Genomic DNA, 26,153 nt, shown 5'->3' with positions numbered 1-26,153 from the left:
TGAAAATAGGTACAAAAATATTAGGAATCAAATTATTGTTCATTTCACTTCTAAACACATATACAAACTATATATAAAATATGCCATATGAGACCATAATATACTTAAGATATTTTAAAAACTTCTCATGTCTAATAGAGTAACCTTAATGTGTGTGTAACATGTTAAGATGTTATCTTTTTAAAAAGGTATATTTTCACTCAGCAAATAGCATGGCTTAAGTAGCACCCTCAATATATAATATTTCTTAATACATGAAATGGGGTAGTTTTATAGTACAGACAAAATTCTATATGGACATTATGTTTTATATTAATATATATCCATCAAAATTACTCAGATATGAGCAAAAGCATAACTTTAAAGGTTCAGCAGTGTCAGGAAAAGCAGATGAAATTACTTAATACAGTCATATTTATGCATTTAATATTTCAAAAGTCCTAATTAGGATAGAATAAAGCATTTAAGAGTAAAAGAAAGGATAAAAAATTCACAGGCTCCTGCTTAACTCACTGTTCTCAAGTAACAAAGTAAGACTGATTCTAATATCAGATCACGTTTTAAACAGTCCACTCCTCTAGGGATTCTTGATTCTTAAGTTAAAACCTAAGATACTTTGAGGAAAACTAGACTTAATGTTGAGTCATACCAAGATTTTTGTTAAATCATACTTTAAAAAGGGGAGAGGAGCTACATTCAGAAGTAAAACCTCACAAAAGAAGAAAAAAACCCTTCGAATCCTTTGTTTTCTGTTTTTGCTATTTGTAATAAATTCATTTTACAAAGTCATTTCTCCAGAGAGACTTTCATTTCCAGTCATTAATAATTGCCCTAATATTTTATTTTCCATGCAATACTATGCAGAGACATACGCTATTGACTTTGGGCTACTCTTGTACTATGAACTGAAGAGTAAAGGTTTTATTTTCCCACCTCTGGTTACAGTTGTTACTGTACAGATTTCCTGGGGGTAGTTAACATATATTTAAGAATATGTTCTTTACTAATCTCAGAGTGATTATGAGACTGCTGACTAAATAGATGTGACATAAACCTAGAGGCCATCTATCCCAATATAGGTTAGAAGCCAAGTTCATTAACCTACAGAAGCATGAGGTATGTGTGTTGGGCTCTTCTATTTGCATCAGGATAAAATCAACTTGAAGTATCACAGGTGTTCATTATGACATCCATCTTGCCCTAGATATGAATTCTCTTGAAATATTGCAAAGAAATATGTGGAAAAAGTAGTAATATCAAGTGACTCAGAATTTGTGGTCACTAAGATTAATATTATCTTCTGTCAATTTATTCAGTATTTTTCTTTTTACTTGGCGTATATGTGAGGTATTGGGCATGTATTAATAATTGATAGAATTCATATTCATCAACATTGTCCTTAATAATTCTGATGCTGTTTCTTTCTCACAGAAATAAAAACAATAATTTTAAACTTCTGGAACAATATTAATATGTTTAAAATCATTAAGGGTTTGGTTATTAAATATCATATTCTGATAAGTTAAGAGTTTAATGTTTTAAATAAAACATCAAAATTAAATAAGTTTGGGCTTTAAGGGATAAGATTGTCAGAGTCTTTTGACACAGTCAATTGCATCTAAATATATTTTCTTGTTTATATTCCTAAAATAATAAACATGTAATGAAGTAAACAGGTGATGAGTTTTCTATTGATATTTATCCATTAGTCATATAGATACCCTTAAACAGAAAAAGTCTCCTTCCTTTACAAATTTAACCTATAGCAATAAAGAGAATCCAGCAAGTTTGCATTTCAGTTGATTTTTTAAATGCTGGTGGTAAAAACTGTTCTCATAAATAGATATGTGTAAATATATTAACGTACTGCCTTTAGTTTAAAAGGTTCTATTAATTAGATTAAAAAACAGCTTTGATAGTTGTTCTCAACCACACAAATAGAACAGAAAAATTAGTAAGAAATACTTCAATGTAAAATATGTTTGTTTCCCTAATATTTTATAAACATTTTTATTCCTATTTACTATGCAGACTAAAAGTTAAAGTGGTTTCAAGTTAAAAAAAAATCATTTAGTAAAACTTCTGATAGATATCTGGAAGATGTAACTACCTGAATATCCATATAGCAACAATATATTAAAATATGTTATAGATAACATTTATAAAGGATATATACTGCTAAAAACTTTTTTTATATTTATCTATTAGTGATTATGAAGGGCACAGGCATTTTTTAGCACAATTTTATCTTTCAAATGGAAAAGTATGATATTTTTATTTATATGACACAAATGTCTATTTAAGAATTCTGCTTTAAACGTTGAAGGCTGAATTACTTATTGCAGAAAAATCTGAAGTGGTTTATAATTTTAAAATAGTGGATCCTTTGGAATATAAAACAGTTTTTTAAAATTCAAGATTTAATAATAGTCATTTAATTAAATGTAGATTTCACTAGGCTCTTGAGAATAAGAACTAAAAAGTGATTACAAATTATGAAATGCATTCTTGTTAACAAGTGACAGTTTTACTGGACCAGAGAATATTACTATAAATAAACTCCATAATAAATAAGCTTACCTCAAGCAAATCTACAATAATAGACTGTCAAGGTCTATTATATGTATAGTGAAAACAGCAACAAACAGCAAACTTCAATTTTAATTTGGAAGGTACTACTAGCTAACTGAGTAACATTACTTGAGTAATCGCCTTCCCAATCCTTTGTTTTCAGTTCTGTTAAATAAATCTGCATACTACTCTATAAAAAATAATAGATCAGCTATTTAAATATGTAATTGTTATCTGTGGTTTTTCATCCTGACAAGTATCCAGCATTCTCCCAATGTCTGAACTATCTGGAACCACTTAGCCCTAATATAAACTCATGTTGTCTAATTTCAAAAGGTCTTTTACAATTGATTCCTATTCCATAGCTTATATTCCTCCTAATTACTATTCTACACCTTTATCCTTCTCTTCAACCATTCAATCCCATGTATTTTATCTTCTTTTCAATTGATAGTTTTTATTACTTGAAAGAAATCATGATTTTCCAGAATGAGCTTCCTTATCTACTACAATTGGCCTCATTTCAACCTGTTCAGTTTTCCAAACCACTTTTTCCCCTATCTTCTCATTCTTTTCAATGTAGACAAAATTGTGATCTCCCGTTCAAACTTCCTACTCTTCAGGGGCTAGGACCTTAACACCCTAAACTATTATCTTTCCACCACTCCTGAGTCATTTTGTTCCCTTAATGATCTCATCTGTATTTGGCATCTCCAATTTCTCTACCTTTTCAAGCTCCTTTTTATTCTTTAACATTAGCCATTCGTTCTTTAGTAGCAGGGGTTATGTGAGTCTCTCTGATCTAACTTCTATTTTACTCCTTTTATATCCACAATTTCAAGTCAGCAGTTCCCACACTTCACACTTTTTTTTTTTTTTTACCTAACCAGCCTCTTTACCTTTAGGAAATATTATTAACAAATAACAACTGTTCTCTCAACATAGACTTAAAACTAACTTTTAGAATCTCTAATGATTTCCTATTAAAAAAATAGTTATTCTCTAATTTTTCTTTGGGTATTTGATCCTTTTTAGCATCTTTCCTTATATTGTACTTTCCTCATTTTCTCCCTTTTATCTTTATGGTTAATAAGGAGCACTTACTACGAACCAGGTATAGATCCACTCAGTTAATACTCACAATATCCTTACAGAACAGATTACTATTACTTTTCCCATGTTATAGGTAAAGAAGTTGAGGTATACAGAAGTAAAACAGCTTGTCCAAATGTACACAACTGGTAAATTAAAGAGGCAGGATTTGAAACCTGGCAATCCTATTCCAGATCCTATACCTAACCGCTATACTATAATGCTTCTGACTTAGTTAAAAAAAAAAAAGTAACTGCTTCTTTATCTCTTTTTTTCTCTCCTACAATGAAGGTGTAAGTGAAATTATCACCTATACTGCAATTAAGGATCTATATTTTCAGTTTTAAATTCTCACTTATGCTTCTATCAAAGACTACTTCAAGGAAAAAACATACTATGTACAACTTATTCAACTTGCCTGAAACAAACATACAAAAGTATTATCTCACATAGATGCCTGACTAAAATTCACTAGTTGCTTCCTAGAATTCAACATTTTGCTAGGCTCAAAACCACATATAGTCATTTTTAAATTTTCCTCATTATTTTAGAACTGGACTCAAACCAGTCTCAAAGCCTCACAGATTTCACTTTGAAATATCTTTTAACTTCAAGCTTTGTCTCAACTTTCACCACCAGAGGAGATTGTGTTCATCATCTTATTCTTAAAATATTCCCTGGTCTCCTAACTTCACCCTGATACAAGACTTTCTATTACAAGTGAGGTCCTCTTCTTGGAGATGCTTATTCAAGACTCTGAGAATTCCAGAAGAGAGAAATCTATTGGATTTTGTTTAATCAGCATTACTCAAACTTAGAAGCCATACAGCTCAGTGTTAAGATCAATTACCAGTTACATTTCCTTGGGTAAGTTACTCAAATTCCTTTAAGCATCAGTTTCTATTTGTATAACATGGACTCTATACCTGCCTCAGAAGAATTTCGGAAGGATGAATGAAAGGTGATAATAAATGTAAAGTGCATAGTACAACGGCTAGCACAGAAACAGAATAAGCACCATATACATCACTGTTACCAGTATTACTGATCCTTCATTCTTGACCATAAAAGTATTTTTCCTGGCAAAGATTAACATCCCCTGGATTTGCGAGTATTACATAAAAGAAGTTTTAAAAAATATTATTTTATAAACCTTCAAATCTAAAGATCTGCATAGTAGATTACTCAGTAAGTGTCATAATTCTCTTCCTCTCCTAACAATAGGTGTTCCTACAAGCACTCTAAGAATCTGTGTGGAGTTTTAGCACAGAAGAGAAAAAAGGGTAGAGGTGCCTCTTTTTTTTTTTTCCATAACCTTCCAGAGAAATTAAAAGGGCTCTTTTGGAAAATATTAGGAAGAATCAGTAGTCTACAGGATACCCTTTGGCCAGACATCCAAGACTCTCCATTATCTGGTCCCACATGGCTTATCTAACATTAATTTCCTCTAAACTACAACACAGATATTCCACTTCTGTCAAGATAATCTCTTTACTATTTAACAATTATGATGTCTTTCTCCTCAAATCCATATTGCTTCATCTGCCTAAAATAAGCTTTTTTCTTTTTTCTCCTCTAATCAGGCAATTCCTGTACAATCTTCAAGGTCCAGTTCAAGTCTTCACCTATTTTACAAGACCAAATGTCTCTCTAGCCTACATTTCTTTCACACTCCTCCAAACTTTTATACTACATTGTTTATATTGTAGTTTTGGTATATAAATACAGTTTTATATTTTTATTAGTTACTTTAAGTATTTAGGATCTCTCATAAACTAGCTTGACAGAACAAGGGCTACATTTTAATATATTTTACAATTCACTAAGAAGGCATTTAATAAATTTATGATTGAATAATGAACAAATTATGTGCTAATTTTGCCAATTTTTCATGATGAAAGTAGAATTCTTTGAGCTAAGTGAGATTTTTGGTATCTTAATTTAATTTTTACATACAAAATAATTATTTAAATGCCTATAACCACTTCTTTTTAATGTAGATTTTCTTAAAAATGCATTTGAGCCAAAGAGAAAAAAATGCTGAAAAACTGTAATAGACAAAGGAAGTTAACAAATGCCAACTATCTTATTGATTTGTTGTTTCTACCATGTTTTGGGGTTCATTTATTGACTCATTAGGTATAAACAACCATACTTAGAGGGGGATTTGAGGGATTTACAGCAACAGGAAATGTTTCAATAATCCCGTGAGGAAAAAAAAGTAAGAAGTACAAAATTCAAAACATAAAAGGTGGAAATGAAAATATGTACACCAAAAAATCTGGGCTAAGACGTGCCCCAGGAATGAGTTCAGAGCTTCTAGGTAAACAAAGTCTAAATTATTTGAAGATCACTGAAGGTCTCTACTATTTTCATTTCCTGAAAATAAGAAATATAATGTTCTATGTTGCAATTAATATGTTTAATTTTGGCTTACTGGCTCTTGCTGCATATCTGTTTCTTAGTATACTGACTTGTGAAATGAGCACGATGGTGTTATGTACCTTATCATAATCTTCTGATATTAAGGCTATAGAACAGAGGCTACATACTTTGATTATTCAATAAATATTATTATTATTGTCATTTTGAATATATAAAATATTGGAGTCCCTCTCTATTAGCAAATATATATTTGATTTAAATAAAACAAACAAACAAAAAAACACATTTGAGAATAAAGAAGTGAATAGTTCACATCTAATATCTAAATTGGATGTAAGGCTGTCATGCTAGATATCATCATGCTTCCATATGAAAGACTTGTGAGACCAGTATGTACTGCTTTCCTAAGAACTTATATTTGGTTGAGATTTCATTAAGTCAATAAGGTTTCATTTGGGGAGAATATTCTGGTTCATGTAATTTATTCAGAAACCAACTGTATCTAGATCACATAATTCAGAAAATAATATTTTATAAAAGTCATAATAATATATGGTGTAAAATTCTAACTTTTAAAGCAAGTTTTATTCATTTAGAACTAACTCTGACTTCCTATTTTAAGTCCAAGTTACATATTAATTACACTTTTTGTAGTAAGCAAAATCTTAAATTATCAACCATAAAAAACAATAGATATGTAGTAACAAAAATTAAGAAAATATAATTTCAGATCCAACATTAATTCATTTCTATGCAGAAATTACATTTTCCAGTTCCAGAAATTTTTAAAACTCAAATTTTATTCTTTGCACAATCTTAACTAGAAGAAAATGTTTAAAAATATTTTAAAGAAGTTATTTTAAAAATTAACTTCAGAATTGAAGTCCAAAGGGAATGTAAATGTTATGCCATTAGTTAAGGGAAAGACTACCATTTTAAAAGAAATCTTATTATTATTCTATGTACTCAAATATAAAAAAATATATAAACATTATATGAAATACGTTTTTATCTATTCTAGTGTAAAATAATTTATTTTAGAAATAATTATTTTATACTGGATTACCAGCATAATTTCTTCAGAGATAAAGGCATGGTAATTTAAATTTATATACTTCACTTACTATTTAGACAATGATCCAACAAAAAGTATTACATTGTAAAACAGGATACCTAGAAAGTTAGAGAATCCGAAATTTAGAGTATAAATAACTCTGTTGATCTACAGTATAATAAATCTCTCTTCCAGATTTTTTGAGTAAATTTTTCAAATTTTACATTTATAAGAAACTGTTTAAGTATTAAATATATTACCCTACTAGATGTAGTGTACTTCTTAATAAATCTTTTAAAATGATACTCTATTTCACATTTATTACATGAAAGTATTAAATAATCAATAATAATTTCAATGCCATGAATGTCTACAAAGCTTACAAATGAATGCAAATACACAAAAGTAAATCAATCACCATTATTTTTTACCACTTATCTTGAATTTAAATAATATTATCTGAACAAGGCAAATAAAAATAGAAATGAACCCAACATTTTAAAATTCTGGCTTTCATAAATCTTTACTGAGACTGGATATACGACAACCTATAAATCTCATATCACCATAGAGAAAATTAAAGTTTCAACAATGACTCATAGACTATTATTTGATGGTACTAGATATTTAGTATTACAAAAATAATAAAAATTCATTCATATCATTGTCCTGAATATATTGCCAGTGATATAGTACTCAAAGTATATTTTATGTTTTACTTTTTTAAAAAAAATCAAGATATTCACTGCCTTCTCTAAATGTTTGAACTTACAGAAATTACAAAATAAAGGGGAGAAGTAATAGGCTGGATTAAAGCAGAAAATCAATAAACCTTCAATGGCACTTCAGTGCCAATTCTGTAAATTCTTAGACCCAGGTGATTGTAACCTAGAGGTCTTTAAACTCATATTTTTAGAATTTGGATAAAATCATGGTACCACTTTCAAGGCATCAGTTTTTAAATTATCCTTTGCATTCACCTAGTACAAATAAAATAAACATTTCAAAACTATAAATGGCTGTGAAGAATAAAAATATCTACCTGTGTTTAGAATTTTAAAATATTTACATTCTGCCATGTATAAACTAAAAGATACTTCCTTGAAAAGTTATAAAGGGTTACAAATTAAACTATTTTGACACTGACAAAGAGTATAAAATGAACGATTTTATATGGAATAACAACTACCTACTCATGATTTAAACATGGAGGAACTTTTTAAAATGGTAACTAAAAGAAAATTGAGTCTTGGCCCATAATTTGAAAATATATTACCTAATTATTAATTGCTATGTTTGTATTTAATTAGACAGCCTTATATTTATCAATATATTGGTAAAATTATAATAGATTCATAACACTGCCTAGTATAAAATATTTTTTCAATTCAGAAACATGAAATTAATAAGATTTTGAGCTACATTTCAAATTTATTACAATGAACATATTCTGTGAACTAATGAATAATACATTTCTTTTGAAGTCTATCAATATGATCACAAATTAAGCAGCTAATTATAAAAGGGCAAATGCAGAAACATTATAAACATAAAGTATCAAATAATTTTGAGGATTTAAACGAGGTTGAGGGGAAGAATTCACCTTATTTAACATTAAAGAATGTCATTTTTTTCCTACATCATGTCAGCCATTATTCAATCTTAAGAACTCACATTGTCTTTTATCAAGTAAAATTTTTGTTACAGAAAATCCCACACATTAAAAATAAACATTGGCCCTTTATGACATATATATAAATACTACACAAGTTATACAGAACATAATAGCTGATTTGTAACAAAGAACTGTTTGCTAGGTACAGAAGTTTACTTATACATATTTGTTGATAAAAAATGTTGAACATGACAAATTAACAAAACAGGAGTTTATATGCATAATAACTATACTAAAGGCTAAAAATATTATTAAGAATATGGTATTAGGAATTTTGAGAATATAGTTTCAATGTTTATACTTTATTTAAAAAGTGATATTATTTTAAATAGATTAAATTTCTATAAATTAATCAAATTTGTGTCTATAATTTTTTAAAGGGCACCATAAAAGAAATGAGTCACATAATCGCTCCTCAGTGTAACACTAATAAATGAGTAATTCAATTATCTGATCAATCTAAAGAAGAGACTCTGACAGTCTTTAAATAAATAAAAGACAACTCTGTTACGTTTTAAGTATTACTTAGAAAAAAACTTTATATGCTAAAACTTTAAGGCTTCTTTTATAAGGAATTCATACTACACTGTGGATGTTAGTCTTTGATTTCCCAACTAAACACTCACTTGTTTGATGCGATCTGGGTTAACGGTGGTCTGGGGTTGTAGAATGCTGACTGGTTCTGTCTTGGCCACATTTTGGGGCATTTCTCGAATTTTTTCTGCAATGAATCCATGAACTGCATTCAGTGCTTCAACTGTTCCCTGGATCAAGCACACTCGTTCAGTAGTACCTGTGGATAAAAGATTAATTTTCAGAAAACTTCCCTTCTTACTTTGTATGTTCTTCAAAAATGCTGTATAGAGGTTCCTTAAAAAACTAAAAATAGAACTACCATATGACCCAGCAACCCCACTACTGTGCATATACCCTGAGAAAACCATAATTCAAAAAGAGTCATGTACCACAATGTTCAGTGCGGCACTATTTACAATAGCCAGGACATGGAAACGGAAACAACCTAAACGTCCATCAACAGATGAATGGATAAAGAAGATGTGGCATATATATACACAATGGAATATTACTCAGTCATTAAAAGGAACAAAATTGAATTATTTGTAGTGAGGTGGATGGACCTAGAGTCTGTCATACAGAGTGCAGTAAGTCTGAAAGAGGAAAACAAATACCGTATGCTAACGCATATATATGGAATCTAAAAAAATGGTACTGATTAACCTAATGGCAGGGCAGGACTAAAGACGGAGACATAGAGAATGGACTTGAGGACACGAGTGGTGGGGGAAGGGGAAGCTGGGACAAAGTGAGAGAGTGGCATGGACATATATACACTATCAAATGTAAAACAGATAGCTAGTGGGAAGCAGCTGCATAGCATAGAGAGGTCAGCTCGGCGCTTGCGAAGACCTAGTGGGGTGGGATAGGGAGGGTGGGAGGGAGGCTTAAGAGGGAGGGGATATATGTACGTATATGGCTGATTCACTTTGTGAATGGCTGATTCTGTTCTGTACAACAGAAACTAACACAGCACTGTGAAGCAATTATACTCCAATAAAGATGTGTACCTAATTAAAAAAAAAAAGGATGATATACTAATGCCAATAAAATAATGTAAAATGTAGAACTCTAAATCCCCAAAAGATCAGCAGAGCCAGAAATCCTGAGAAGTTCTGAGTATATCATTCATTCACTGATATAACCAATACTTACTGAGCACGTATAAAAGAACTTTGGGTTAGAAACTGGTAACACAGATGTGAAGATCTATGCACCCAACTTTCAAAGCACATACTCTTACGGGCAAAAAACAGACACATCAAGCCAGAGAATTACAAGATACTATGATATGAAAAATAATGAAGGTGTCTACATGGGCAGCACATACGGTTGGTCTACAATAAAAACATCATTTAAATCAGTGGGGAGAAGGAGTCTTGCAAAGTTTACATAGTAGGTAAATTTCTGAATTTTTTACCACCCTTTATTCACTTACCCTGTTCTTCTTTTAATCACAGCAACAATGCTATTTGACATTTTGTATTTGTTTATTTTTTTACTTTTCTACTAGAATGCAAGCTCTAGGAGGACAGTTAATTAGTCTGTTTTGTTTTGTGCTATAGTCTCCCCAAAGCCTAGAGCAGTCCCTGGCACATGACAGGGCCATGACAAATATTTATCGGAAAATGAATCAACCCTGCTTTTACTGATTATGTAATTTTAAAAAGATATAATATCATAATTAAAAACATTTTAAACTATTTTTAATTTGAAATTGATGAATAATTCATAAAGATACTATTAATATTATTTGCTTCATATCTGGTGAACAAAATGTAGACACATGATGTGAGACAAGACTAAAATGAAATTGGTTGGGTCTGATACACAGGTCCTTTAACCCATTTCATACTTTACAGATATACCTGAAGGCAATAAAAACAAATGATTAGCTTTTCAGACTATTTTGAGCCTCCCTGCAGCATCCTGATATTAAACTGTAATCTTCTGCTGAGCAGCCCAACACAACAAGCATATAAACTTCTCAGATGTAACTATTCTTTTACTAAACAGTTATCAAAAAGTCAAAAGAATGGTATTTTTAAATTTATAAAATATTTGTTTTTGAACTAATATGAAGACTTCCAAGTACTTAGCATGTATCCTCTTCATACCAGTTTCAAAATTCTAAGCCACTCTATAAAATATTTTTAAAGTACATTTTGAAGGACAAAAGTGTGAAACTACACATTAAAAAAACTGCACGGAGTTTACACTGCTTTAAGGATTAACTGCCACATAAACCATTTTCCTAGCAGTTTTAAATGTTTAAAAGAATAGTAAAAGATTATCATTCTTACCTTTAGAAAATTAGATCACAAGAATTAGAAGCAGAAATAAAATATTATATGAATAATATTATATGAATCCACCTAAATTAAACTTTCCTGTTTTAAACAATGAAGATGCAAATTTATGAAAAGCTACCATTTCCTAATTTGTACAAAATATTTCAATAGAGAGCAATATCTTTCAATTGTAAGGATGGAGACAATCTGAAAAACATACCGTGAGTGTGAAAGCTTAATATTTCCTGTTTCTCCTAATCAGCTTTTCTCATCCTTGAATATCTTTATGTATCTATTCCTGGGTAAAACGATCTAGTTTATTAGGGATACTCTAGGGAGTCTTTACAAGGTTGTATTAATTGTCCAATAACTGACTAGAAAGGATGAGAACTGATCAATGTAGCTCATGCAAAGTGTTCTCATGGAAGTCAGCAGACAATACAAAACACAGATCAGATTACATTCCTGCTTTTGGAGGCAACTACGGAGTGCTCTTTTGGGGACGCCAAGACAGAAAAGGAAATCAGTCAAACCTCAACAGAGATCTGTAAAAAACAAAACATGGTGCTAAGTAACTAAAGGGACTATATAATCCATATTGCTTTTAAAATTCAAATTTAACAGAATACATACTGTGTCAGACAACACAATAACCCCAATACTCTTCAGACTGTATGACTAACAAGTAGTAAATGGAAATCACTGAGCCATAAAGAAATATGATTGTCTAAAACTAAATTTCACATAGCATGTATGAGACAATTTGGAGATAGTTTACAGGTCCAAAGTTGCAATAAATATTCTTTCAAGATTAAACTATACCACTACCATTAGAACTACTACAAAAAAAAAAAAAAAAAGGAAATTGTAATTCCACAAATGGGAACTGCTGCAATCCTCAGAAGAGATGCTGTCATATTCTTCTACTGACCTCTAAAGGACTTTTCACTTAGGTAACACAAAACTATAATTTTTAGGAGAAAGTCACAAAGAGGGAAGACTGTCAGGTATATGACCAAACTGTGTAACAAAAATTAGCCTATAAATCATAAAAGTTGCTGGTTTTTGTCATTTTACAGGCTTTTAGGGCCCATTAGTGTCTAAACTGAACTGCGAGTTATTTATCATTTTGTTTAACAGCAGCATTTACTTCTCTTTGCAACAGACTAGCACCAAAAGCTGAAAAATTACATAAAAGTATATGCTTATATTTTTTATAATGTAAAGATACAGGTGTATAAGACACCATTAATTTTAAGGGAGAAATTAGAAAAAATTAAAAAATCCCCAACAAGTAGGGTCAAATATAGGCAGTGAAATTCAAAATAGCTTTAAGTTCCTACTTCACATGCAATATCATCAACTGAATATGCATGTTTCTAAAATTAGGTACAATTATAAGATTCCAAAGTAAAATTCTGATACACATTTAATAAAATAAATCCACTCTGTGCTACTATAACCTTGGACAAGTCGCTTAAACTGTTCCTCCTCCTACCTAAGGCATTCTAACACCTGTGCAGTGGACCCCATCCCCTCTTAACTACCAGGTCCAGTGTTTCTCCAGGTATCATAATTTTTCCTTTTCTATTAGATCATGCCCATCAGCAGAAAAACATGTTATAATTTCTTCAATTTTTAAAGATCCCTCCTTTATGACAGAAATAGAAAATTATCCTTCGATAAAGCAAATGAAATAACTGATTTAGGCAAAGGTCATAAAATCATAAGATGAAAGGTTAATGGGCAAATTTCAGTGGAAACTTCTGGCAGTCACCAACTGACTTCACTGATCAACATTAGCATAACTAAGAGTGTGAAAATCAAACATACGCCTCTTGTCGTGATGCAATATGAAGCAGAGGCCACCAACTATAAAGTATGTATCCCAAAATAGCTGAACCTAAATCTAATCAAACATTTAGCACTATGTAACAGCTTACAAATAATATTGAAAACGGAGAAATAAATTAGATGACCCATGAAGAAGAAAAGATACAAATCAAGAATGTAAGACAGGCTACAGGACAATTAATCTAGTTTCATCAATATAGGAAAGACTGTTCTCTAGAATAGACTTAAAGAGTCTTAAAAGATACAATGATCAAATGTGAATCAGAATTTGGATCTAAATTCAAACAACTTTTATTTTAAACATAATTGTGGCAATCTCATAAAAACTGGGTATTAAATAGTATCAAAGAATTACTGTTAATTTTAATAGGTGTGATTATGGCATCAGGTTGTGTAAGAAAGTGCCTTTTCTCTCTTTTTTAGATGCATATTGAAGTATATACAGCTAAAATGACTGGGATTTGCTTCAAAATATTTTTGCAACAACAAAAATGAGTAAATGAAATACGTATGCCAAAATCTTGATATTATTAACAAACATGAAAGAGGTTCTTTCTTCTATGTATGTTTGAAATTTTTATAATAAAAGAAAAACACTTTAAAGCCCTCCCTGACCTCATACCCGTCTTCTGGTTACAGCTCAATTTCCTTATCCCTCAAAATTCCTTGAACAATTTATATAGATACATCTCTTCTTTCTACTTCTTCACTACCCATTCCTTTTTTTCTTGACTCTACTCCAATATGGCTTTTGTGCCACCACTCAACTAAAACCACTTATCACAGCCATCCGTACCTTGGTAAATCCAATCTTCATGTCTTTACATTGTCTGACCCATCAGCAACATTTGACATAGTTGACCAGTCTGTTCTAAAAACACTTCATTTGGATTTCAGGATACCATATGGCCCTCATTTAATTCAATTCATTCATTCATTTGACAAAAATCTATTGATTCCCCACTAAATGTTAAGTATTGTACTAGATACAGCAATGACCAAACAGACAAACCTGCTTTCATGGAGTTCTTACTCTAGTTCATGCAGACAGATACTATACATAAAACAAATAAAAAATACGTAGAGAGAGTATGAAATGAAATTAGCACTACAGAAAAAGTTTGAGGACAATATCAGGATAAGGAAAGACAAAAATAAAGTATAAAAGAGACCTTGTCTGTCATGTTCACTACTGTAATCTCAGTGTCTGGAATAGTGCCTGGCACACTGTATACACTCAAGAAGTATTCTTTGAATAATGCGTAACTCCCTGAGTCTAATTTTCTTACCTGTGAATTGAAAACATATGATTGACTTTAAGACCTTTTTACCTATAAAATGTCTATAAAACCAGTAAGCCTCTTTGGGTTTACAAAATGAGTCAATGTATGTACAAATGAGATATATTTTGGGAAATGATTTAAAAAACTATAATAAGTTATAAATTATAATGTCAATAAAAAGGATACTTGATTTTAAAAAAGATTTGAGAAAGGTAATAGGAAAAATAATGAATAGCTCAGTAGTTTTTTTCTTCCTAGAATAGAAAAGTAAACTCTAAAAATGTAATCTACCTAAAAGAATAAAATTAGGGGAAAAAAAGGAATGCTTTTTGCTGTATAAAATACAGTCTAGGGCTTCTCTGGTGGCGCAGTGGTTGAGAGTCCGCCTGCCGATGCAGGGGACACGGGTTCGTGCCCCGGTCCGGGAAGATCCCACATGCCGAGGAGCGGCTGGGCCAGTGAGCCATGGCCGCTGAGGCTGCGCGTCCTGAGCCTGTGCTCTGCAACGGGAGAGGCCACAACAGTGAGAGGCCCGCGTACCGCAAAAAAAAAAAAAAAAAAAAAAAAATACAGTCTAAAACTTTTTAGATACCTGAGACCTATTTCAACCAGAATGAGTCTGGTTTAGAATAATGGGTATATACTAACAAGCTGATCCACTTATTTCCAATGGTCAACTATAATGAAAATTAGCAAACATTTTGTCTGGATGTAAGAAAATGCATCAGTTTATACTCCTACTGAGAATACAGCTCAGTATCTTATGATAAGATATTTCTTTAGGAAATATTAGTGTCAAGTCTAGAGTAAGAAATTTGGTTGAATGAATATCAGTGAAACATTGAAAATGAAAAATACCAAAAATCTAGCCGAATATTAATAATTCTATGACAACCTATAGGCAATGTTGTTGGCCTCAAAAAGAACTAAGAAAATGGAAATGCCAATTAACTCTGCAATAGGCAAAAACTGAAGTTTAAAACAAAACATGATATATAATTTTTAGAGTAAGATAGCAGCTACTTATAGCACTGAGAAATTACTAGATCTGGATAGCTAATATTCTGAATTGATAGGGTTTATTTTTTTCAACATAACATTTAGCTTCTACCATTTTTAAGAAATATCTCCCAATTTGCTACACATTTTCAAATATATTTAACATTTCCATAATACTTGGGAAAAGCTATATAGTTCCGGACAGTAATGAAGTGGCAAACTCAAGATTTCTTTGGCTATGTATGTCTATTTATCCTTATAGAAATGGTGCTCTGTGATTGGTATTTGTTCTTTTAGTTTTCATATTCTTTTCCTTACTGCCACTTATCCCTACTGTTTGTTGGTACATCTGATTCCAGCAGGCTCCTCTTTTTACTTCTACTTTGCTGCTTCTAGTCCTCAATGGCTGGATAACCAGCTAAGCAAGGTTGTTGAAACTATATAAACTAGCAATAGACAGATTCTTGGTGACAACCATAGGGGATGGTTGACCTCTGTGAAATCTATTCTGGCTTTGTTCCCCTTTATTTCTGAATCTGAGGCCAGTATCAATAGGCAAAATGTTCCTTTAATGCCTTCTTAAGGTTTAAAAGTGCATGTAGGTTTTATTTTTAAAACTAAAATAAAGAGTATAATTTTTTAATGAATAAAGCGATTTACAGTAATTCTTTATTCTCAATCTATAATCATGGTAATCTAATTATGTGAATGTCTTTGTGGTTTAAAAAAAGCAAAAACATTAGCTCATTAACTGTCCTTTAGTTTAACTATTAAGAGTAAAGTATAGAGTATCAATCATTAGTAATAATATTTATTACAAATTTCAGGTTAGAACAAAATGTAAATTATTTAAAAAGAGAATAAAAATATATATATAATTTATAATACATATATTTAATATTTTATTAATATAGTTATGTATTATACAATGTATTATATGGTATCTCACATTTAATGTTCACAATTACCAAGGCAGATAATATTTTCTTCAACTTACAGGTAAAGAAGTGAAAGCAGCTGAGCCAAGGAAACGTAACTAACAAATGCAGAGAGAAGATTTTGTCAAATACCATATTTTTTCCACTACAACACATACCTTCTGAAAATGTAATGTTAGGCCAGCTACCAAATCACATCCTTTTAAGAAAGTCACATATGTTTCAGCCTGATGATGGAAAAATAATTTTCACCCAAGCTTGATAATTTTTTTAAATGCATTGAGTCATACTATTAATATCACTTCACAGATTTATCTCAAATCTGGCATAAAATGAAAGAAAAGACTGACCCTTCTTACAGAGAAGAGACCACCATAGGAGGTGGTTAATAATTGTGTGGGCTATTAGCAAAGTTTTTAGAACAAATTTTCAGATCAACAAAAGCACTTAGAAAAACTGCCATAAAAAGTAAGTTCAATTTGTAATTGCAGCTTTTATAACATTGTACAGTTTTGCACATTTGATAAAGCTTCCCCCTACTCTACAATTACTAAGGGAAAAATATACTATTTCAAGAAGAGGGTTTTTTTAGAAAAGGAAATCATAGGAATTGACATCTCATAATACAAAGTAATAATTGCTTTTCTTCTTCTGGTGATTAACTCTCTACACAATCATGTCCCTACTTCTAAACTGTAAAAATCTGTAGGGGGCCATCATAACATGTTTTAGTCCCAAATCAATAGAGTGAAGCTTGAGTATCTGTTTATAGAACATGCTTTAACATTAAAATAGACTCAATTAAGCCAAAGGATGAAAGTATACTTTTCAGAAAACTCTAAAAGTACTCATATTCTTCAAAGAAGTTAAGATGAAACAATGAATGACAGAGTAGATGTCCAGCTTCTCACTCACTCAGTCTCTGTCCTATGCATGCAAATGGCATACTCATTTACTTTTAAGTAGCAATTCCCACAAAGTAACATCAGGAGTTTAGGAGACTCGAAGTTCTCAAGAACCGTGAGGTTTGAAAGCAGACATATCTGAAAATTCTAAATAATTGTAATTCATTTCCAGTTAACTTCTGAGGTCATGCAAAAGATCCTACTAATAGTTATGATGATGACTAGTTGTTCATTCATCTTTAGCACAGGCTTATGCTACGTTCAGAATTATAGTAATCCTGGGATGGAGGACAAGATGGCAGAGTAGAAGGACCTTGAGCTCACCTCCTCTCACGAGCACACCAAAATCACAACTAACTGCTGAACAACCATTGACAAAAAAGACTGGAACCTACTAAAAAAGATATTCTACATCCAAAGACATAAGAAGAAACCCAACAAGATGGTAGGAGGGGTGCACTCATGATATAATTAAATCCAATACCCCCCTGGGTGGGCAACCCACAAACTGGAGACCAATTATATCGCAGAAGTTCTCCCACATGAGTGAGAGTTCTGAGCCCCATGTCAGGCTCCCGAGCCTGGGGGTCTGGCATCAGGAGAAGTCCCCAGAGCATTTGGCTTTAAAGACCAGCGGGGCTTGAGTGCAGGAGCTCCACAGGACTGGGGAAACAGACTCCACTCTTGGAGGGCATACACAAGGTCTTGTGCACACTGGAACCCAGGGCAAAAGCAGTGATTTCATAGGATCCTGGGCCAGACCTACCTGCTAGTCTTGAAGGGTCTCTTAAGGAGGTAGGGGGAGTGGCTGTGGCTCACTGTGGGGACAATGACACTGGTGGTGGAGGTACTGGGGAATATTCATCAGCATGAGCTCTCCTGGAAGCCACCATTTTGGCACTAAGACCTGGCCCCACCCAGCAGCCTGTAGGCTCCAGTGCTGGGATGCCCAGGCCAAACAACCAACAGGGAGGAGACACAGCCCCACCCAGCAGCAGACAGGCTGTCTAAAGACTTCCTGAACCCAGTCACCTCTAGACACACCCCTTGGCATTGCCCTGCCCACCAGAGGGTCAAGACCCAGCTTCACTCACCAGTGGGCAGGCACTGGCTCCTCCCACCAGGAGGCCTGCACAAGCCTCTAGACCAGCCTCACCCACCATGGCACAGACACCAGAGGCAAGAAAACTATAACCCAGCAGCCTGTGGAACTAAGTCCGAAAACACAGATCAGAACCTATCCTGGGACCAGCTGGTCCCTGGCCTTTGGGTGACAAGAGGGGAGTGTACTGCTGGGACACATAGGACATCCTTTACAGAGGGCCACTTCTCTAAGGTTGAGAAACATAACTAACCTTTCACATACATAAAAATACAAATAGAAATTTAGACAAAATGAGACAGCAAAAGAGTATGTTCCAGACGAAGAGGAACAGAACTAGCAATCCTAGTTTGGTCGACATTATTACCTTTTGACTTCCATTATGGAGTATAGGAATATAAAAACTGCCATGACTACATTTTATTTAAAATGTAATCACATTTTTATAAGTATATATAAAATAGACTTCCTGACTTTGCCTCCACTCCCAATCAGTGTCAACATTTTTGACACTAATTTGTACTCTTAAATTTCTGCTATAAGAAAAATGGCGCTTGGCATTTTTCTAGCTATTCCTTACAGACTGGTAGGAATTCACTTGCAGAATTTTGTGAACCACGCTTGGAAGCTGGGGACACAACTTGCAACAAACATGTGGTATCAGATCAAGCTCAGAAACTCAAAGTGTGACCAGTGGTGGCATGCAGAGCTAATCAAAGTCATTCAAAAGTCAGGAGCAAAACATACCACTAGACATGCAGCAGAGTAACCAGATCTGAAGAGTGCTGCTGCTATAAGCTGACAAGAAGAAGATGAGCCATCTCTGGTGATAGCCCCACTCCTACCATATGACGTAAGTTATTACCTTCAAAGCCAATAGAGATTAATGCATTAGCAAATCCAATATGAAAGCAAAGCCCACATTTGCATAGAGTTTGAGAGTGAATTATTCAAGTCACAGAATGATAACAATTGTTATACAGTTGAGCATATGCACCATATCAAATGAACATAGAGGAAGCATGAAGATTTGTGACCCATTAAGTTGCTGGGAGAAGGAATATGGAAAGGTAAATTTGTAAAGTTTGGGAAAATGATAAAAATTTCAAGAGTACATGTAATCCTTTATTTTTAAAATTATTACTTTAAAGATATTTAAAATGTATTAATTGTGGCAGTTTTATATATGCTGAGTTAATATAAAATGACAAAATATTTTTAAATTGTAAATTATACATAACAAAAAATTTGCCATTTAAACCATTTTTAGTCACAGAATTCAGTGGCATTAACTATATTCACAAGGTTGTACAAATATTACCACTATTTCCAAAATTATTTTATCACCCCAGAGAATCTGTAACCCTTAAGAAACAAATCACCATGTCTTCCCTATATCCCCTAGTAACTTCTAAACTTTCTGTTTCTATGAATTTGCCTATTCTAGATATTTCATATAAAGGGAATCATACAATATTTGTTCTTTTGTATCTGACATTTTATTTAGCATAATATTTTATTCATTCATGTTGAAGCATATACCAGAACTTCATTCCTTTCTGTGGCTGAATAATTTTCCACTGAGTATATATAAAACATTTTGTTTATCCATTTATCTATTTACGGACACTTGTTTTTACCTTTTGGCTGTTGTGAATAATGCTGCAATGAACATTAGTGTACAAGTATCTGCTTAGGTCCCTCTTTTTCAGTTCTTTTGGGCATATTATCTAGTAGCAGAATTGCTGGGTCATATGGTAATTCTATATGTAGCTTTTTGAGGAGCAGCTAAATTGTTTTCCACAGCAGCTGCACCATTTTACATTCCCACCATCAATGTACAAGAGTTCTAATTCTCTACCTCCTCGATAACGCTTGTTATTATTATTTTTTAATAATAACCATTCTAATGAATGTGAGGTGGTATCTCATTGTAGTTTTGATTTGCATTTCTCTAATGACTAATGATGTTGGGTATCTTTTCATTGCTTATTGGCCATTTGTATATTTTCTGTGGAAAAATGTCTATCACACTCTTTGCCCATGGTTTCTTTTGGTTGTTTGTCTTTTTGTTGTTGAGTTTTAGGAGTTCTTTATATATTCTAGATATTAAAGCCTTATCATATAATTTGCAAATACCTTCAGATATATGGGTTTATTTCTGGACTCTCAATCATACACTATTAATCTATATGTCTACCTTTATGTAAATACCACACTGTTTTGATTACTGTAGCTTTGTAGTAATTTTTGAAATCAAGAAATGTAAGTCCCCAAATTTGTTCTTTTTCAAGACTGCTTTGGCTATTCAGGGTCCCTTGCATTTCCATATGAATTTGAGGACTGGGTTTTCCATTTCTACAAAAAAGGCTGTTGGAATTTTAATAGGTATTTAATTGCATGTGTAGATTGCTTTGGGCAGTACTGGTATCTTAACAATACTAAGTCTTCTTACCCATGAACATGGGATGCTTTTCCAATTATTTATGTCTTCTTTAATCTCCTTAGTTAAATTTACTCCTAGGTATTCTTTTGTTTTAGATGCTATTGCAAATGAAATTGTTTTCTTAATTACCTTTTGGGATTGTTCCTTGTTGGTATATAGAAACACACTGAATTTTGTGTGTTGATCTTATACCCTACAATATTACTGAACTTGTTTATTAGTTCCAGTAGTTTTCTTATAGATTCTTTGGGGTTTTCTACATATGGGATTATGTCATCTACAAACAGAGATAAATTTTATTTCTTCCTTTCCAATTTGGATACTCTTTAAAAATTTTCCCTGTTCAATTATTCTGGCTAGAACTACTTGCACAGTGTTGCAGAGCAGTGGAGAAAGCAGTTGTTCTTGATTTTATTTGGGGGAAAGCTTTCAGTTTTTCATTTCTGAGTGTGATGTTAGATGTGGGTTCCATAAATGCCCTTTATCACATTGGAAAAAAAATGGCAATATTTTGTCAGGAAAGAATATACAAATCTACCACGAATACATCTTGTCAGTCTATACTCTCCCTGTGCATTACAGTTTTCCTATGATCATGATGCTGAGAACAAGCAGCACAATATCTTATTTAAATAAATAGTTTCAGCATGCCACAATATATTTAGAGAGAAATGTGACTTTGGGGATCAAGGTGAGGCTCAGAAGTTCTTCAGAGTTCTCCAGCTCACTTGCCAAAAGTTATTTTTGTATCCTCTGATGTGAACAGACAACAGAGTATCTTATCACTTCATTTTTTTCAATATGAAGTATTAATTATAAACTAAAGAATATCAGAATATATTAGTTATAGGAGATAAAAGCGATATATGAAAATAGATCATACATCTAACACCAGTTCGACTGTAGCTTAAAACTGGTGGCTACTGTTCAGATGAGTTTCTGTGATATCACGAACCAAATTTAATTGACCTACCTATTATACTCTTAGTTTTAAAAATATGTCTCAGAAAATGGCAAAATTGTGTTTCTACAGTAATTTTTTATAATTCTAATTTTTGTTTCATATAACCCTTTCTCTTTGTCTCTATTATTCTGGATTATTAAAATATTATGGATAAGACCTGTCAACTGGAAGAATCCCAGACTAGATGTTATCTGTAACAGAGGGTGACTGTCAGACATACTCATGTACATTCATAGTAATACATAACTTTCCATTGGTTTAAATATCGTGACCCTCAGGCTAGTCCTTTTGACTTATAATCCACTTGAAGACAGATCCTTGGACTCTTGGTCGCCCACTGGCCTCTGATCCATGTGAGGACAGATGACTGGCTCTCTCTCTGTCATCCTCTGGCCTCCTTTCCTTTAGAAGGAATCTCTGAGTCTTTGGTTTCCTGTCCACTCTCTGGCCTCCTGCCCTTACTCATTAACCTACCCATGTAAATAAATCCTTGAGTAACCTTCTTAGTTCGTCTGAGTCAACAGTTCCCCCAGCCAGTGGCTACCACAACACCTCGGTATCTCACTATTCCTGCTCCTCCCCCATCAAAGACCAGTACAGCATTTTTAGGAACAGAAAAGAAAGGTCAGTAGTATCATACCTTTAAAATAATAAGCTGGACCGTAACTTTACCTGTCCATCATCCTAAAAGAGACTACCATTCTTCATATTCCTGTATATCTAAGTTACCAGCAGAAGTCTAAATCTCTCCAGTCACCATAATCAAATTCCTATGCACATAGTCTTCTCTATATCTCTGAATATGACCCAATTCCCTATCCTCTGTCTTTCTAAACCTCTTCATTATGCCCTCTGTTACCTCAGTTTCAACATATGCTCCATATTCAAAACCCCATTTCTGAATGTTCCTTTTAGTCTCACCACCTGAAAAAATCTGGCTGTTCCCTACCTCTTTATGTCCCACAGAGCTCTCTCAACTGGGGCAGTTTTTTTTCTCTCAAATCTCAGGTTATTTGGGCCACAAACTGTTTACATATTTTCCTTGCTCCACTTTGCCACTCTCTTGCTCTCTTTGCCATCACTTCTTTTTCTTTCAAAGTTTTTGGAAACAAAGGCTGAACAGGAGTACAGGTATAGAGGTAGACAGTGAGTCAGATGCTAAAGTTTTCAGTCAGTTCGAATGATAGGGATACTGGAAAATTATAGCAATGAAGAAAAATAGCAAGTTGTATACTATTATGGCATTTTACCTTTCTTCTCCAGGTACTAGCCTCAGTTAATCATTTCCTTCTTATGTAAACACTTTCTTCCTTTGGCTTTCTTGTTGCTACTCTCTTCCTTGGATAAGTAATCCAGTTCCATGGTTGTAAATGCCATAAAAACATAATGTGAACTAATTTACCCTCTTTCTACTGACACCTCCTAGTCCAAGTCATCATTGTCTCTAAACAGGACCATTACAATAGCCTGCTTCACTTCTTGCACCTCTATAATCCACTCCTTGTTCAAAGTAGTTTCTTAAACACACGAATCATATGTAATTTACCTGTTTATAAACAATGTACTGTATTCTCATTGTAGCGTTAAATCCTTTACGCTGGCTTTCAAAACACATCGCAATCTGGCCTCTGCTTAGTTCTCAGTCCTCATCTCATATTACTCTCCCTCTCTTCTTCACTCTAGGGAGCTGGGTCTTTTTTAGTTCTTGGAAAATGCCAAGCTTGTTCTCACTTAGGCCTTTTTTTTTCCTACTGATGTCCATACTAGGAACTTTTCCTGTGGCTTTTCCCATACCAGCCCCTTTCTCATTATTAAGACCTTGGTTCAGTGATACCACAGCAGAGAAGTATTCCTTAACAACCATGAAATAGCTTGTTCTCAATCACTATTTATCACTTTATGTTCCCTTACTTTCTCCACGATTCTAACACTTTCTGAAATTAAAGTTTGTTGTAATTTGTTTACTTCACTGTTTGTCTCTCCCCACTGACACAAAAAGTCCAAGAGGGCAGAAACCTTGACTATTTTGCTCACAGCTGTATCCCCAGCCCAGTACTTAGCAAATTGTTCATAAGGAATTATTAATTTAATGAATTAAAACCATGGCCTTGGATGAAAAACATTACAATAAGATTTTATTAATCTAGATCAATTACATTAAATCTATTGTAGATATCAAAAGAAGAGAAAAAAATATATACAGAGAGAAGTACTGAACAGATGAACTATCAATGACACCAGGTAAACCAAGGACCATTATTAGACTATTTTCTTTTATTAAGGATCATTATTACATAATGTTTCCTAATGAAATCTACAAATGCATGTATGTAGTATACATTTCTCTTTCAAAAGATTATGTTCTTTCTACTAATCCTTTTAGAAACACCCAGCAAAGGAAGCTCGGCTCAATGCCCTCCTATCCAATTATCTACTGATTATTCCTTGGAAGGTACACCCAACTCCACAGAATAATTTTACCAAGGGTTTTTCCAGGGAAAAAGTAAACCAATTCTCTACTTCGGAGTAAAGAGTACAGATGAAACTTCATAGTTAAACTTAATCACTGTAACGATAAAATATCAAATCCTGACCACAAATGAAGAATTTCTTACAATACTGCTGCATATCAAAGCATGATGTTTTAGCTTTGGCATCTACTAAATGCCAATAACTACACACTGCTAAGGAAAAAAATGTCTTTATCAATTAAATTATTTGACCAAATTCTGTTAGATTACATTAGAACTAAATCAAAGTTTTAATATATTGGTCATGACCATTTCTATGTAAAAATTCTAAACTGTATGACTTTAAATACAGTTCACCTCTATTTAATTGATGAAAAAGGAACTGCTAATATGCAGTATTTCTAAAGGACCAGAAAACATTCATTTACTCACTCAACAAGTCTTTAATAGGCTCAAAGGAACCATGACGTTATAAACATCTATCATTAACTAAAATATTCTGAAAAGAAAACAAATGAGACTTATTACTGTAATAGTAAAATAATTTCACCTAAAGTAAAACTATCCCTAGGTCTTTTTCTATTGTCAAGTCAAGATTATAGACATTTGCATATGTTATAAGAGGGCACAGTATATATTAACAAGCTGAAATATCACAGAAACATAAATAAACAAAAACAAATTTGATATTAAGAGTAAATTTATCTGAATACTTTATAAAGAACCTTATTTCTGAATAAGACCTTTAAAAGAGCCCTGAAAGGTTGACCCTGGGAATATTATAAAATAATTTCTGTGAATTGATTTAAAAGGAATGAACATTTTGGGAATTTAACCTCCAGTCTTCTTATTAATCATCTGAACATATTTAAAATTAGGGACCAATAATCTAAAACTACACATAAAGTAATGTGAATGTGTAAGGTACAGCAAAGTGATTTTTATTCTCAAATTTCTAATAATGCAGGGGAGAAAACCTTTACTGACAGGAAAATTTTAAGCTACAGGCTACTATTTACATGTAACTCTAAAAAGGAAAATAAAGTAATATAGAAACTCCATGGATAACATTAGTATGGAGCCTACTAAAAAATTTACAAGGACTTTGACTACTCTTAGTCTGGAGAAAACATATATGGACTTTAAGCAGTCCTGTGTTCCTAAGATATCATGTTAGCAGAAGAGGTATACATAACTAATCTATTCAAGTTCGTTGAAAATTTACTCTTTTATGGAAATCCAGGTAGGGTTTCCTTTTCTATTGTATACCAAATGCCTATGGTGTGGAGAAACAAACTCAATATATGTTACGTACAGTGCTACAAACATAGCAGAACACCATCTTACTAGCCACAGTCAATTCCAACATGGTCTCAAAGTTCAGACCTACAATCCGCAAAGCCACTGTATTTGGTAATACTACAATGCTGGTAATACTATATAATTACTATACCATGTAATTATCAACGTCTGCTTGATTATTTCCCCAGTAATTCCACCTATTTTCATGTAGGTCCATCTCTGTTTTTAACTATTTTCTTAGATGT

At 32.7% G+C, this 26,153-nt stretch overlaps 1 protein-coding gene across 2 annotated transcripts in view; it reads right to left on the bottom strand.

Moving 5' to 3' along the window:
• NOVA1 (NOVA alternative splicing regulator 1) overlaps positions 1-26,153 on the bottom strand; it is a 142,023-nt gene that overhangs the window by 24,107 nt on the left and 91,763 nt on the right. For both annotated transcript variants that reach the window (XM_060004737.1, XM_060004738.1), the window contains exon 3: positions 9,404-9,570. In XM_060004737.1, coding sequence (XP_059860720.1) covers positions 9,404-9,570 — 167 coding nt within the window. The remainder of the gene's footprint in view (positions 1-9,403; positions 9,571-26,153) is intronic.

Source organism: Delphinus delphis, chromosome 2, assembly GCF_949987515.2.
Source record: "Delphinus delphis chromosome 2, mDelDel1.2, whole genome shotgun sequence".
Taxonomy (NCBI): domain Eukaryota; kingdom Metazoa; phylum Chordata; class Mammalia; order Artiodactyla; family Delphinidae; genus Delphinus; species Delphinus delphis.
Note: the sequence above shows the minus strand (reverse complement) of the source record. Positions and strands in the feature narration are given on the sequence as shown.